The sequence below is a fragment of the Heteronotia binoei genome, chromosome 17 (genome assembly GCF_032191835.1).
Source record: "Heteronotia binoei isolate CCM8104 ecotype False Entrance Well chromosome 17, APGP_CSIRO_Hbin_v1, whole genome shotgun sequence".
NCBI classification, from domain to species: domain Eukaryota; kingdom Metazoa; phylum Chordata; class Lepidosauria; order Squamata; family Gekkonidae; genus Heteronotia; species Heteronotia binoei.
The window spans coordinates 49,624,946-49,641,731 of record NC_083239.1 but is presented as its reverse complement, the minus strand read 5'-3'; the positions used below and the strand labels follow the sequence as shown (position 1 = coordinate 49,641,731).

Sequence of the window (16,786 nt, the reverse complement as noted above, 5' to 3'; positions counted from 1 at the left end):
GCGGCATCTCCAACTAAAAAGGGTCCAGGCAAGTAAGCATGAAAAACCTCAGTTTGAGACCCTGGAGAGCCACTGCCAGTCTGAGTAGACAATACTGACTTTGATGGACCAAGGGTCTGATTCAGTATATGGCAGCTTCCAATGTTCCTAACAAGGTAGGGGAGGAACGTGGAGGCAGTTAGGATATCTGGGCCTCACCCACTCCAGGGCATTCACCCTAATGTTTGCAGTGTTCTACCCTACAAGCCAATAAGGAAGCCCAGCTGTCCCCCGCCATCCCCTACAATGGCCAATCAGAGGATGCCCAGGTGGTCATGGTGTATCTCGGAAGGGTGGAACGGTGCAGGAAGTCCTTGCCTGGGAAGTGGAGATCTGGCTGAAGCAACTTAGCCCGGTTTGCACTTTTTTAAAGGGAGACATTTGCACAGGCAAAATCTGTAGTCTGCTCCTTCCTCCCTTCTTTGTTCTGGTGGCAGCTACGTCTTCAAAGTCATTGGCGGGGGGCCATATTCGAAGAAAGAGATCCGCTACTTTAGCAAAGAGGAGATTCTGCGCTACAACACAGTGAACGGGAGGTGAGTGCAAGGCCTGGGCTGGGTCCTCAGCAGATACAACTGCTACTTCCCCTGCTTGTTTGAGAGGCAGCCCCCCCCCCTCCCTCAGTTAGACTTGCCAAAAGAGCACTGCCTCTGTTTTGATTGTGCTTTGGTTCCTGTGAGAAATTAGGCTTGCCAGTCCCTGAGCCCCAGCAGGGCATCCCCTGGTTTTGCGGGCTGCTCCCTGCCACCAGCCAGCTGGCCCCAACAGATGCCATGTGCCTTTAAATCTGTGCAGGCTTCTCTGTGCAAACTGCCTTGTGTTTTGGACTGTGTGTGTTTGCCTTGAAATCTGAGCAAGAGGAAAGCAGAATGGGTGGGGGAGTAGGCAGAGCCACATGGGTCTTGTGTGTGTGAACCATATGAGAAAGGAAGAGAAGTGAGCAGAGTCCCTTTGTTTGTCTGGAAGACAACTTCACCCCCTAGGCTGCTCTGCTTTTGTTTTCACGTTAGTCTGAAGAAGTTGATTGAAATACAGCAGATGGTTACATTCAGCAACTCCTGAGTAAATTGCCCTAGTGTGATCACAAAAGTGGGTGTGCCAACTGTGTTTATTTTGGCTGCTTTGTGAGTATGTATGTGTGTGTTCACTTTCATTTAATGGAAGTGCAGCTGCTGGGGAATGAAGAAATGAAGACTGTATTAAGGGGAACTGCATGGCTGTATTTTTATTTATTTATTTGAGGGAATGGGAAAGTCTCCCAGCTCTACTCCCAAAGTCTCCTGGCTCCATCCCCAAAGTCCCCAGATATTTTCTGAGTTGGACCTGGCAACCCTATGTATAACATCTTATTTCCGTGAGACCTGAGCACAATCACAAAATGGCTGCCACAGAAGGTGGAGCTAGTCACAAAATGGCTGCTGCAGGAGGCGGAGCAAAGCACAAAAATGTCAGGGAGCAAGATTTTATATATAACTCTTTTGTATCAGGAAGAAACTCTCGTTTAACAGGATGCCTTTTAATTTGCACAGCCAATCAGAAGCCCTTTCAGGCCCCCAAACAACTGGCTCTCGTCTGCTTCCTTCTCCTTCTCTCTTGCTTCCCTCTGCATCTCAGCTTGCTTTGCAAGGCTTGCTCCATCGCACAGGAGCTACAGAGCAAAACCTCGATTTTCTCCATTGGTTGAGGCTTCTCCCCCTCCTGGTCCCCTGGGGAGGGAGGGAAAGAGCCAAAGCTTCCTTTGCCCAATTCCCTGGATCCCATGGGAGAAATACAAAGAAAGCACCTTTAAGACCACAAGTGTTAATGTTTTAAGCATGTTTTATTTTTAGTTAAAAAAAAAAAACTTGAGTCATGTTTGCTTGTGTCGTTTAAAAAGTTTATACCTCTGCTAAAGGTAAAGGTAGTCCTCTGTGCAAGCACCAGTCATTTTCGACTCTGGGGTGACGTTGCTTTCACGTTTTCACGGCAGACTTTTTACAGGGTGGTTGCCATTGCCTTCCCCAGTCATCTACGCTTTCCCCCCAGCAAGCTGGGTACTCCTTTGACCGACCTCGGAAAGATGGAAGGCTGAGTCAAACTGGAGCCAGCTACCTGAACCAGCTTCTGCTAGGATCGAACTCAGGTCGCGAGCAGAGGGCTCCGACTGCAGTACTGCAGCTTAACCACTCTGCGCCATGGGGCTCTTTTATACCTCTGCTACCTAATCTTAAATAGGTACACACATGGCCCAGCCGAGCCCGGCCCAACAAGGTCTCATTTATGTCGGATCCGGCCCTCATAACAAATGAGTTTGACACCCCTGCGTTAGGGAATACATCTTCCAGACTGGGGATGAGGTGGAGATAGCAAAGCCAGCAAAACCTTACACTGAATGAATCCCACTGACACTCAGTTTTCCTTTCCCCCACCTCCCCCTTCTTCTAGCAAAACGAAGAGTCTGATATGGCTTAGGGAAGTCAAATTGCAAGATAATTTGGACCCAGAAGGCTTCCATATCCTTTCTGGGACCGACAACGGGATTTTGTAAGTAATTCTTCAAATTCCGCATCCCAAAATAAAAGATGGCATTTAGGAAAAGTCACATCCATCCGCTGAGTTGTCCTTCAGTGCAATTTGAAGAGTCCACGCACCCCCCCCCCCCCAATCCAAAGCCTAACCTAAACATTTCCTTTTAATTCCTCGTAGGATTCTAGGGTTGCCAATCCCCAGGTGGGGGCAGGGGATTCCCCCAGTTTGGAGGCCCTCCTTTCGCTTCAGGACCATTAGAAAGTGGGAGAAGGGAAGGGAAATGGCTGCTGGGAACTCCATTATTCCGTATGGAGACCCATTCCCATAGGGTACAATGGTGAATTGATCCATGGGTATCTGGGGCTCTGGGGGGCCCTGTTTTTTGAGGTAGAGGCACCAAATTTGCAGCATAGCATTTGGCGCCTCTCCCCAAAATACCCCCCAAGTTTGAAAAAGATTGCACCAGTGGGTCCGATTCTATGAGCCCCAAAAGAAGGTGCCCCTATCCTTCATTATTTCCTATGGAAGGAAGGCATTTAAAAGTTGTGTGGTCCTTTTCAATGTGATGGCCAGAACTCCCTTTGGAGTTCAATTATGCTTGTCACACCCTTGCTCCTGGCTCCACCCCTAAAGTCCCCAGATATTTCTTGGATTGGACTTGGCAAAACTATAGGACTCTAAAGCACCGTGCCACACCATCCGCTCCGTCAACCTCGTCTCTCTCCTGCCCTAGGTTCGTCTGCCAGAAGGCGTCTGCGTGTTATGACATCACTCCCCGGGATATGATGGCCCCACATTACTTCTTCGTGGTGAAGGTGTCCAACAGGTAACCGGGATTGTGGGCCGTGGTGTTTGAAGCCTTGGGAGGGGAAGCACCCACACAAACGGCTTCCACGGTATGCATTGGGGGTTTCTGTGGAATAAGCCGCGTTGGCCTCATTTCGCCACATTTGGGGAATGAGCTTCTCCAAGAGGAGAGGGGAGCCTCGGAGATCTTCAGGAGGCCCTGCAAGGCTTCCCTCATTCACCAGCGCTTTGGAGGAGGGTTGAACGGCAAGCATCTTTTTAGGGCAGGGGTCCCCAAGCCCCGAGCCATGGAATAGTACTGGTCCATGGCTTGTTAGCAACCAGGCTGTGAGTTGTATAATTATTTCAGTATATATTACAATGTAGTAGTAGTAGTAGTAGTAGTAGGAAGAAGAAGAAGAAGAAGAAGAAGAAGAAGAAGAAGAAGAAGAAGAAGAAGAAGAAGAAGAAGAAGAAGAAGAAGAAGAAGAAGAAGAAGAAGAAGAAGAAGAAGAAGAAGAAGAAGGTGACGACACTGGATTTATATCCGGCCCTCCACTCTGAATTTCAGTCTCAGAGTGGCTCACAATCTCCTTTCCCTTCCTCCTCCACATCTTATTTCCTTTAGACCTGAGCTCAATCACAAAATGGCTGCCACAGAAGGTGAAGGCAGTCACAAAAGACACTCTGTGAGGTGGGTGGGGCCAAGAGAGCTCTCCCCAGAAGCTGCCCTTTCAAGGACAACCTCTGCCAGAGCTATGGCTGAGCCAAGGCCATGCCAGCAGCTGCAAGTGGAGGAGTGGGGAATCAAACCCAGTTCTCCCAGATAAGTCTGCCCTTTCAAGGACAAATCTTGCAAGAGCTATGGCTGAACCAAGGCCATTCCAGCAGCTGCAAGTGGAGGAGTGGGGAATCAAACCTGGTTCTCCCAGATAAGAGTCTGCCCTTTCGAGGACCACCTATGCCACAGCTATGGCTGACCCAAGGCCATTCCAGCAGCTGCAAGTGGAGGAATGGGGAATCAAACCCGGTTCTTCCAGATAAGAGTCTGCCCTTTCAAGGACAACCTCTGCCAGAGCTATGGCTGACCCAAGGCCATTCCAGCAGCTGCAAGTGGAGGAGTGGGGAATCAAACCCTGTTCTCCCAGATAAGAGTCTACCCTTTCAAGGACAACTCTGCCAGAGCTATGGCTGACCCAAGGCCATTCCAGCAGGTGCAAGCGGAGGAGTGGGGAATCAAATCCTGTTCTCCCAGATAAGAGTCTGCCCTTTCAAGGACAACTCTGCAAGAGCTATGGCTGACCCAAGGCCATTCCAGCAGCTGCAAACGGAGAAGTGGCGAATCAAACCCGGTTCTCCCAGATAAGAGTCCACACACTTACCCACTATACCAAACTGGCTCTCTAAGAAGAAGATATTGGATTTATATCCTGCCCTTCACTCTGAAACTCAGAGCCCCAATGTGAGGTAGATGGGGCTGAGAGAGCTCTCCCAGAAGCTGCCCTTTCAAGGACAGAGTCTCAAAGTGGCTCACAATATCCTTTATCTTCCCCCCCCCCACAACAGACACCCTGTGAGGTGGGTGGGGCTGAGAGAGCTCTCTCAGAAGCTGCCCTTTCCAGGACAACTCCTATGAGAGCTATGGCTGACCCAAGGCCATTCCAGCAGCTGCAAGTGGAAGAGTGGGGGAATCAAACCCGGTTCTCCCAGATAAGAGTCTGCCCTTTCAAGGACAACTCTTGCAAGAGCTATGGCTGACCCAAGGCCATTCCAGCAGCTGCAAGTGGAGGAGTGGGGAATTAAACCCGGTTCTCCCAGATAAGAGTCCGCACACTGAACCACTACACCAAGCTGGCTCTCTGTATCATGGTGATATAAGAAGAGCTGTTCAAGGGGAAACTTGTGTTGGGAAATTCCTGATGATTTGGGGGTGAAGCTTGGGGAGGGGAGGGATCTCAGTGGGGTGTCATGTCGTGGAGTCCCCCCTCCAAAGCAGCCATTTTCTCCAGGGGAACTGATCTCTGTCATCTTGAGATAGTTTGTAATTCTGGGAGCTCTCTAGCCTTTTCCAACCATGAGACTGGCAACCCTAAGAAGGACGCCGGGGTCCGGCAGCTCACCCACCTCTTCCCGCTTCTGCTTCCACAGAGACGTGGACCAAAGCACCTACTGCGACTACGCCTTGGAATTCATCATCCATGTCCACGGCCTGCGCCTCAGCCCCACCCGGGCGGTCTTCCTCATGCAGGTAGATGCAGCCACTTCATGGTCGCTGCCACCAGGGCTTTCTTTGTAGAAAAAGCCCAGCAGGATCTCATTTGCATGTTAGGTCACAGCCCTGACATCACTATTGTTCCCCACAGTTTTTTTGTAGAAAAAGCCCAGCAGGACCTTATTTGCATGTTAGGCCACACCCCCACATCACTATTGTTTCGCACAGGGCTTTTTTGTAGAAAAAAAGCCCAGCAGGACCTCATTTGCATGTTAGGCCACACCCCCTGACATCACTATTGTTCCCCACAGTTTTTTTTTTGCAGAAAAAGCCCAGCAGGACCTAATTTGCATGTTAGGCCACACCCCCTGACATCACTATTGTTTCGCACAGGGCTTTTTTGTAGAAAAAGCCCAGCAGGACCTCATTTGCATGTTAGGCCACACCCCCTGACATCACTATTGTTTCGCGCAGGACCTTATTTGCATGTTAGGCCACACCCCCTGACATCACTATTGTTTCGCACAGGGCTTTTTTGTAGAAAAAGCCCAGCAGGACCTCATTTGCATGTTAGGCCACACCCCCTGACATCACTATTGTTTCCCAGAGGTTTTTTCTTTATAAAAAGCCCAGCAGGAACTCATTTGCATATTAGGCCACTACCCCTGACATCACTGTTTTCGGCACAGGGCTTTTTGGTAAAAAATTCCCAGCAGAACCTCGTTTGCATGTTAGGCCACACCTCCTGGCAACTGCTCAGAAAAAGCCCTGGTCGTCGCCACAAGCGGAGTGTGGCTGTGCCAGCTCGAGGGCATTGCCCACTTGCAGGGCTGGGGTCACATACCCTGAGGTGGGGCAGCTTCTGGGGCCCCGTGGATTTTGGGAGGGCTCGCTGATGCCTACTCCCTACTCACGCACCCCCGCTCGTGAGTGCTTTGTCACCTGCCGGCTAGCGCTGCTGGAGAAGGGCGTGTGGGTGGCGCTGGAAGCTTTCCTGGTGGCCATGGCAGTGGTGCTCCTAGCTGCGCCCAGCAGTGTGGGCAGCTGTGACTGCAGGTGTGAGGAGAGCTTGCGAGTAAGCAGGGGAAGGACCTTCAGGCAGGTGGGGACATGTGGGGATGGGCAAGAAGGGAGGCATGGCAGTGGGCACAGGGGAGGCCCTGGGCATGGAGTTCTCTTCCCGGGGACCCCCAAAACCTGGAACTGGCCAAGCACACGGACATGCCTCGGGATCACGTCATTGTTGTTAACTATTACCTAATTGACGACCACCGCTGAGATATTAGATCTCAATGGATGTTTTAAGATAATTGAGTGCCATCCTAAAACTGGGCTGAATTAGCACCAAATTGTTTTAACCTAATGTTTTAAGTGAAATGTTTTTATTGTTGTTCTATTACTGAGGCGGCCAAACCGTGGCTCAGGAGCCACATGCGGCTCTTTCATACATATCGTGCTGCTCTCAAAGCCCTGGGAGAAAGCATTTCTTTCTGTTGGCCAACTGGGAGAAAGCATTTCTCTCTTTTTAAAACACTCCTCCAAGCCAAGCCAGTGAGCAGTTTTGAGACTGCAGTTAAAGTTGCTTTATTTCCACCTCTCCTCCCCATCTATTTTTCCTTCCTTCCTTCCTTCCTTCCTTCCTTCCTTCCTTCCTTCCTTCCTTCCTTCCTTCCTTCCTTCCTTCCTTCCTTCTTTCCTTCCTTCCTTCCTGTCCTGCTCTCAAACATCTGATGTTTATTCTATGTAATAATAATAATAATAATAATAATAATAATAATAATAATAATAATAATAATAATAATAATAAAATTTTATTTATATCCCACCTTCCCCACCGAGGCAGGCTCAGGGCGGCTAACAACATTCATAGAATAACTATACAATACAGTAATTATATAAAAACTTTAAAATCAACATTGTCTTAAAACCATTCTAATTCACATTAACATCTTTTGACAGTAACGGTGGTGTTCCCGGCGCTATTCTGTCAGTTTACATAGAAGCGGAGATCACTAAGACCAAATCATTTTGGCGGCTCCATTATTCAGCGATCCGTAGTCAGCAGTCTGCAAAGGCCAACCTAAAAAGGGTGGTCTTGCAGGCCCTGCGGAATTGGCCAAGACTCCGCAGGGCCCGCACCTCTTCCGGGAGCTGGTTCCACAGGCATGGAGCTGCGATGGAGAAGGCCCGTGCGCGGGGGCTCTGCAATTTCGCCTCCTTTGGCCCAGGGATGTGGCTCTTACATGAAGCAAGTTTGGCCACCCCGTTCTGTTATGCATTGAACTGTCTTGGGTCTGCTTCGGTGGGGAGGGCGGGATAGAAATCAAATAAATATAAACATAAACTAATACAGAGAAGTTTTAACATCTGGTTTTGTATCTGTCGCCTGCCTTCCCCCCTTCAGGTTTCTCTGTTCTCATTAATTGGCATGGTGCTTATGTACATCTTCCTCCACATTGTGGGCCCCAGCGTCAAGGAGTGCACTCACAACTTGTACAAGAGAGTCGAGGAGGCCATCGTTTTCCGGGCTGGTGAGTTGGCTACTACAGGGGTGGCCAACGGTAGCTCTCCAGATGTTTTTTTGGCCTGCAGTTCTCATCATCCCCAGCCAGCATGGCCGATGGCTGGGGCTGATGGGAGTTGTAGGCCAAAAAAAACATGGAGAGCTACCGTTGGCCACCCCTGGCCTACTAACGTAACGGCCGGCGAGGCCTATTCTGGATCGTAGGGGCTATGTAGCATGTAGACCATGTAGCGTTTGCCGGCTGTATCTCTGCAAGAACTGTAGAATAACGACACTCTCACTCCGTAGAAGAAACATGCAGTTTGTATTCAGTATATGTTCAGTGTATTCCAAAATATATATCCTCTTACGAACGCTGTCTTTTATATTTATGGGGTCAGTAGTGTTGTAGCGCTGTGCTTCTTATCTACAAAATTCACAAGATTTAAAATATAAACAGACCATCCCCTGAAGAAGGGTTTCCCCCAAAACGAAATGGAAGTTCTTTTAGGATTCGTTGGACTTTTAATCAATTTTTATTTTCTTGGACAGTAGGAGTCTTGTGCACAAGATGGGGTTTTTTTTCTCTGTACCATTGAGATAGTCATAAGAGGATATATAGTTTGGAATAGACTAAATATATACTGATTGCAAACTGAACATTTCTTCTACATGGAGTGAAAGGAAAGGAAAGGCCCCCTGTGCAAGCACCAGTCGTTTCCAACTCTGGGGTGACGTTGCTCTCACGTCGTTTTCATGGCAGACTTTTTACGGGGTGGTTTGCCATTGCCTTCCCCAGTCATCTACACTTTTCCCCCAGCAAGCTGGGGACTCATTTGACCGACCTCGGAAGGATGGAAGGCTGAGTCAACCTCGAGCTGGCTACCTGAAAACCCAGCTTCTGCCGGGGATCATACTCGGGTCGTGAGCAGAGCTTAGGACTGCAGTACTGCAGCTTTAACACTCTGTGCCACGGGGCTACTACATGGAGTGAAAGTGTCGTTATTCTACAGTTCTCCTTACCGTCGTGGTCCCATTCTCCGCGGACGTGTCTCTGCAAGTGTCAAGCGTTAGATTTCAAAAATAACCAGTCCTTGGATTTTGAAACAAAGTTTGGTTTATTGATAATCCATGTGGCTCAGCAGAGCTAGGTATTGGAACTGATACAGGGTAACAGTAAAATGCATACTTAAAGATGGCACATCAAAGGTTCTATAAACAATTCTACATTCTCTAAACAATTCTCCATTCACGTGTGAAACTTCACACTGTAACTTATCTCTATTGCGGTTGGCGCATCCTGGGTCTAAGCCTGGCTGGCCTGGGAATTAGTCCCAGGAGGTTTTATCTTCAAAGAGTACATTCCTGCATTTGTTAGTAAAAGCGAAAGTAACAAGGAGGGGGTTTTCTACTTTGATGTGCCTGAGTTTAATTCATGGTTAGTAACATTTCTATGATCTGGCAACTACAATCAGAAAGGAATAAACAATGCTTGACAGCAAGAGGCTGTCTCTGAGACTCTCCTGTGGATTGTCGGCAGGGCCCAGTGTCGCAGGGGTCCCTGTGGGCCTCGCTCGAAGGGCTGATGCTGATGCGCTGCCCCACTCCGCCTCGCAGACGGACTGGGTGGGAGCGGTCGGAGCCTGCTCTGCTATCTGGCCACCCGCAGCCGCTCATGATGGCTGGGAACCCGCACCGAGGGTTGCCAACCTCCAGGCTGAAAGTTCACCTGGAGAAAATGGCGGCTTTGGAAAGTACTCTATGGCAGGGGTGTCAAACTTATTTGTTATGAGGGCCGGATCTGACATAAATGAAACCTTGTCGGGCCAGGCCATGCGTGTCGTGAAATGTAACGTCAGGAGATATAAACTTTATACAGACAACACACACACTCAGCCTAATCCATTTCACTGGCTTGTTGAGCCTCAGCCAACAGAAGGGAGGCTTGGCTCAGTAGCTCTGCTGTGCAATTGAGAGAGCCTGGCAAAGCTAGCTCTCCTTCCCCCAGTTCCTTCCCAAGGGAGGAGCTTTGCTCTGTTGCTCCTGTGTGATCGAGCAAGCCTGGCAGTGCAAGTTGTGATGTAGAAGGAAGCAAGAGAGGGAGAAGTTGACGACAGTTGCTTCCGGGCCTGATAGGAGCCCTCTGAGGGCCTGATTCGGCCCCCGGACTGCATGTTTGACACCCCTGCTCTATGGCATTCTACCCCATAGAAGTCTCTCCCCTCCCCAAACCCCACCCTCCTCAGTCTACACCCCCCCGGAATCTCCAGGTATTTCCCAACCTGGAGCTGGCAACCCTACACCCTTTCCCCTCTCAGGATAGACAACTCTCCTCCTGAGAGCCAGTTTGGCATAGTGGTTAAGTGTGCAGACTCTTATCTGGGAGAACTGGGTTTGATTCACCACTCCTCCACTTGCAGCTGCTGGAATGGCCTTGGGTCAGGGGGAGGGTTGGATGTAAATTTGATAAAATAAAAAAATAGCTCTCGTAGGAGTTGTCCTCAAAAGGTCAGCTTCTGGGAGAGCTCTCTCAGCCCCGCCCACCTCACAGGGTGTCTGTTGTGGGGCGGGGAGGAAGATATAGGAGATTGTGAGCCACTCTGAGACTGATTTAGAGAGAAGGGCGGTGTATAAATCTACGGTCTTTCCCCCCACTTCGCTGGTAGACCTCTCAACAGCACTGGAGTGGGTTCCTGTAACATCAAGATGGTATAAAGAAGTAAAAATCAGGGACTGTGTCCTGGGCATCCTTGGCACTGCCCCAGCCTATGGGCACGTTGGCCAGCCTACACAGAGGTTTCCATGCTTCTCTCTGGCTTTTTAATGCAGTCGGTCCCACTGCCAGGGTTCCTTACGCCCTGGGCTAGCAGGCGCAATCTTCCCCACACCAACACGAACAGCTAGAGCCGGCGTTTCCCGGGAAACTCCTCGAGTATCTTTTTTCTCCCCCTTTCCAGGATCCAGCAACACCTTCACGTCATCATTGGGCAGCCAGATCTCCCTGTCCAACATATACTCATCTGATCACAGCTATCAGAGCTCATCACCAACATCGGTCCACGGAGAAAAGCTGTAACGCCAGTAGCGCCGGCTGGGGCTCTTCGTCCAGCATTAGGGAACTTGCACGAGGAGCTCCCATTTTTGTTCCAGCCTCTTCTTCCGCGCACCTTCGCTGTCGTCCTGGAGCGAGCTGCCATCTCTCACATGTGACTTCTGCCTGACTGCTTTGCTGGCTGCTGAACTGTGAACTGCAGTTGAATTCAGCCAGCCAATGCTTGGAGGGTAGCTAGCCAACACAGGAACAGGATGTAGCCAATCCTGAACCTGCAGTTCCTGACCTTGCAGGGATGGAATGGTCCCCCCGTGCAGGCAGTTTTCCAAGGACAGGCCACATTTGCTTCTCTGTCCAGTTCATCCCTAAGTTTTTCTCAAGGAGGTAACCAGGTATCTTTTAACCTGCGTATGCTTCCCTCTGCCTGGACGCAAAATTCTACTACTTCAGCTCTGCTTGCTGTGACCTTCTCCTGTAAAGGGCTTCCTCCTCTCTGTTGTGGAGGGAGGGATCGGGTTACCAAAGGCAGTGCGGAGTCTGAACTTCATTAGCCATGTGACAACCAGCTGGGGTGCGGGTTGTTCCGTTCTGGATCTCTCGGTCAGAAATACAAGAATCGGTGCTGTGCAGGGGGCACCTGCCTGCACGGCTTGTTGGCAGACGAGGCCCCTGGCTGGGACCTAGATACTAGTCGGACTGCCAGCAAACTGCTTGGTTGGCCCCTTCGCGCCCCGCGGATGAGGCAGAAAAATGATTCGAGGGTCCATCTGCTCTGGACTTAACCATCTCATTCCAGGGAATTAGCATATGCTGCGTCAAATCTCTCGCACAACAGTATCAGTGCCTGAGCGTAGAGTTTGCAAAGGAACAGAAAACCTTTCCACCTCCCTCCAGTTTACTCATAGGACATGGATGATTTTTTTCAACCTCTGCAAAAGACTCTTGGTTACCCTTTTTGTCTATCTTGGTTACCCTGTGCCTGTTAATTGCTCTCCGCCCCCCAAATTTGTTTTTCCTCAGCCATTAGATAATCAACTTAGGTTGTTCAATAAAGTTACAGTGGAGTTTGGTTTGATTTAGCAGGAGGGGTCGGTTGCTTATCCAGCAGTTGTGTTTTTGAATTCTGTGTACAACACCTAGCCGTCTTTTTGTTGTTCAGTCGCACCCGACTCTTTGCGACCCCATGGACAAAGTCACGCCAGGCCCTCCTGTCTTCCACCATCCTCCGAAGTCTGCTCAAATTTGTGTTTGTTACATCAGTCATGCTGTCCAGCCATCTCATCTTTTGCCGTCCCCTTCTTCTTTTGCCTTCTGTCTTTCCCAGCATCAGGATCTTCTCCAGGGAGTGCTCCCTTCTCATTTGGTGGCCAAAGTATTTGAGCTTCAGCTTCAGCATCTGACCTTCCAGGGAACAGTCTGGGTTGATTTCCCTTAGAACTGACTGATTTGATCTTCTTGCAGTCCAAGGGACTCTCAAGAGTCTTCTCCAGCACCACAGCTCAAAAGCATCTATTCTTCTGTGTCTGACCTTCCTTATGGTCCAGCTCTCACAGCCATGCATCTTAGCCTCTCTATAAAAGTAAGGTAAAGGTCGTCCCCTGTGCAAGCACCAGTCGTTTCCGACTCTGGAGTGATGTCGCATCATGACGTTTTCATGGCAGCCTTTTTACAGGGTGGTTTGCCCTTGCCTTCTCCAGTCATCTGCACTCCCCCCCCCCCCAGCAAGCTGGGTAATCATTTTACCGACCTCGGAAGGATGGAAGGCTGAGTCAACCTGGAGCCGGCTACCTGAAACCAGCTTCCGCCGGGATCGACCTCAGGTCGTGAGCTGAGAGCTCAGACCGCAGTACTGCAGCTTTACCACTCTGCGCCACGGGGCTCTTAGCCTCTTTATACCGATGTTTTAAAAACCTGTCGTAATGCAGAGTAGGGAAGCCTCTTCCTCTCAACATGAACGGATCCTGCATGGTGGGCTCTAGATGTTCCCCCTCGCTGTGGCCTGGCTCTCAGTCCACGGATCCTGCCAAAGCATCCTCCTTCGATGAAGCGCCGCCAGTTCCTTGCCCAGCTGTTCAGTCCCACGGCAACTCAGCCCCACGGTCCAGCTGGAGTTTGCACCATAGACCTGTAGAATTAACTCACTGAAATAATCCTAGTAGAAAAAAGCAAGAGCCCTGTAGCACCTTAGAGTGGGTGTCAAGTGTCCGTCCGGCCCATAGGCAGGGCTGACGCGTGGGAGTATGCGGCTGCCTAGAGCGCTACCCCACCTTGGGGGTGCCGCTAGATGCCCCCTTACTCCCCCTTGCCCCTGCAGAGCAATCCTCTGAGCCTTGCACAGGGGGTTACCTTTACCTTTTTAAATATGAAAAGCAGAGGCAGGAAAAGAGACCTGCTTTCCTGCATGGAAGGAAGTTCATGCTCCAAAGAAAGGCGATGGAGGTGGGTTGAGTGGGAAGTCATTTTACAGGGAGGAAAGAAACGATGCCATTTAGAGACAGCTCCCTGTGATCAAGATGGGGTGCCGTGCTAGTCCGTCTGTAGAAGCAGGAAACAGCAAGAGCCCTTAAAGGCTAACAAAATTTGTGACAGGGTAAGAGCATAAATTCCTCTCCAAACAGGAAAGCGAGTCCCTTCTCCCGCTTCCCATATTTGCAGGTCAACTTAAACTAAGCAATAACTGCGTTTAAAGCACACACAAGATTTGCCTGCAAAAGTTTTGTTGCCCTCTCTCGTAATACTGAGAGTTTTAAAAATGGAACATAAAGGAGAGACAACTATTTGGAGAGCCAGTTTGGTGAAGTGGTTAAGTGCGTGGACTCTCATCTGGGAGAACTGGGTTTGATTCCCCACTCCTCCACTTGCACCTGCTGGAATGGCCTTGGGTCAGCCAGAGCTATCGCAGAAGTTGTCCTTGAAAGGGCAGCTACTGTGAGGGCCCTCTCCAGCCCCACCCACCTCACAGGGGGTCTGTTGTGGGAGAGGAAGGGAAAGGAGATTGTGAGCTGCTCTGAGACTCTTCGGAGTGGAGGGCGGGATATAAATCCAATATCTTCTATCTTCATCTTCTTCTTATTCAGTCATTATGGTCATTTGAGACATTTAGAGAGCTCTTGTAAGACATTTACATCAATGTAAGACATTTAGAGAGTTCTTGTCAAAGAAATACAGGATGCAAGCAGCGTTCCCTCCAAGCTGAGTTAGCTTAAGCTAGCTCACAGATTTTTAGCCTCTGGCTCACACATTTTTGTCTCAGCTCAGGAAAAATGGCCCCAGAGCACAATAATTTATGCAGTAGCTCACAACTTTAATACCAGCAGCTCACAAAGTAGAATTTTTGCTCACGAGACTACAGCTTAGAGGGAACATTGGATAAAAATAAACAGGTTCCAGGTAGTCATAGAATCATTTTGAAGGGACCTCCAGGATCGTCTAGCCCAGGGGTGGCCAAACTGTGGCTCGGGAGCCACATGTGGCACTTTCAGACATACTGTGTGACCTTTGAAGCCCCCCCCCCCTCGGCCCCATTGGCCATGGGCATTTGTCTCTTTAAATAACATCTCAAAGCCAAGCCAGCTGATAGTTTGGAGAATGCATTTAAAGTTAGTTGCTTTCCCTCCCTCCCTCGCCTTGCAGCTCTCTGATATCTGTGCAGCTCTTACATTAAGCAAGTTTGGCCACCCCTGGTCTAGCCCAACCCCCTAGTCGAAACAAAAGTGCACAGACCGTGCAATAACTTCCATAATTACGCCAGATAGCATACAAACTTTTGATTTTATTTAATCTCTAAACCGGAAGAGACCGCCAAGGGCATCTAGTCCAATCCCTTGTCAATGCTGGAACTACAACTACATTTTAAGAATTCTTTAGACTCTTTAAAGCGGGGGGCCATGAACAAGAGTATTTTTCTTCTGTATCATAGGTTGGTCGGTCACCAACTGGGATGCCAGCCTCCAGGTGGAGCCTGGGGATCCCCCAGAAATGCATCTCATCTGTACTACAGAGATCAGTTCCCCTGGAGAAAATGGATGCTTTGGAGGGTGGACTTTATGGCATGGAACCCCAGCGGGTCAACTTCCTTCTCAGGTTCCATCCCCAAATCTCCAGGAGTATCCCAACCTGGATCCGGCAACCCTGCCTCTCTGATATCCCAACAGTGGCCAGGGGGATCCTTGTAACCCTAGTCACCAACGATGGGCAGCAGGCTCAGGATAGACAAAATCTCTGCATCAATAAGCATGTGAAAGTCACTGCCCTTAGCTAATACACTTCACGGCATATACAGCGGACCTATTGGGTGAAGAGCGTACGGTTGCCAACTCCAGGTTTGGACATTTCTGGAGATGATGGGGACAGGCAGAGCCTAGAGAGGGACAAGGTTTGGGGAGGGACCTCAACAAGGTATAATTCCATAAAGTCCATTCTCCAGAGCAGCCATTTTTCTCCAGGGAAACTGGTCACTGTCATCTGGAGACCTGCTCTCTAGTCCTCACTAGGGTTGCCAAGTTCAATTCAGGAAATATCTGGGGCCTTTGGGGGTGGAGCCAGGAGACATTGGGGTGGAGCCAGTAGCAAGGTTGTGACAAGCATAATTGAACTCCAAGGGAGTTCTCGCCATCACATTTAAAGGGAGTGCATGCCTTTTAAATGCCTTCCCTCCATTGGAAATAATGAAAGATAAGGGCACCTTCTTTTGGGGTGCATAGGAGACTTTGGGGTGGAGCAGGGAGACTTTGGGGGTGGAGCCAGGAGACTTTGGGGGTGGAGCTTGTCAAGGGTGTGACAAGCATAACTGAGCTCCAAAGTAATCACATTTAAAGAGACCACATACCTTTTAAATGCCTTCTCTACATTTGGAAATAATGAAGGATAGGGGCACCTTCTTTGGGGGCTCATAGAATTGGACCCCCTGGTCCAATCCTTTTGAAACTTGAGGAGAGGCACCGGATGCTATGCGGAAAATTTGGTGCCTCTACCTCAAAAAACAGCCCTCCCCCCTCCAGAGCCCCAGATACCCACGGATGAATTCTGTATTATACCCTATGGGAATCAGTCTCCATAGGGAACAATGGAGTGCCTGGCAGACATTTTCCTCCTCTCCCCCCTTCTGATGACCCTGAAGCGGGGGGAGGGTCTCCAAACCCGAGGATCCCCTTCCCCCACCTGGGGATTGGCAATCCAGGTCCTCAACCGTACGGGATTGCTTTTCTGCTCGCTTTGGGACCAAGATGTTGGACTTGGTGACTTTATGACCTAACCCAGACCTCTTTACTAAGCATGAGCCAATTCACACGTCCTCCCTCCAACCCAGCTCCTTCTTCGCCCGCTTCTTACTCAAACCCGCATTGTCGCAATGCGAGCGCGTGCGCGACGACCCCGCTTGACGACTCCCCGCGCTGCTTTGCGGCTGCCGCCATCTCCAGCGCAACAAGGAACCGCTCGTCAAACCAGAGAGGCGAACGCGGAGCAAGAAGCGTCTGGGTTTGCGTCACTCTAGCCCCGCCTCCTCCATCTCCGGGGCAACCCGCGCGCCGCCGCGAGCCCTGACGGCTCCGTTTGACAGCGCATGCGCTAACAGAAGGCGGACGGGGTCGCGTGGAATGACGTTACTGCGCTCCCCGCGTCTCCGTGGCAACTAGAGATCGCTTCCCCTAACTTCCTCAGGGGAACGCGCTCAGAGAAGGAAGCG

At 50.1% G+C, this 16,786-nt stretch overlaps 1 protein-coding gene across 1 annotated transcript in view; it reads left to right on the top strand.

Moving 5' to 3' along the window:
• Window positions 1–12,179, top strand: part of LOC132585881 (cation channel sperm-associated auxiliary subunit gamma-like) — a 79,899-nt gene extending 67,720 nt beyond the window's left edge. The window contains exons 25-30 of the mRNA XM_060257758.1: window positions 477–575; window positions 2,464–2,562; window positions 3,281–3,373; window positions 5,482–5,581; window positions 7,950–8,076; window positions 11,006–12,179. Coding sequence (XP_060113741.1) covers window positions 477–575; window positions 2,464–2,562; window positions 3,281–3,373; window positions 5,482–5,581; window positions 7,950–8,076; window positions 11,006–11,124 — 637 coding nt within the window. The 3' untranslated portion in view covers window positions 11,125–12,179. The remainder of the gene's footprint in view (window positions 1–476; window positions 576–2,463; window positions 2,563–3,280; window positions 3,374–5,481; window positions 5,582–7,949; window positions 8,077–11,005) is intronic.
• The last annotated feature ends 4,607 nt before the right edge of the window (window positions 12,180–16,786 follow it).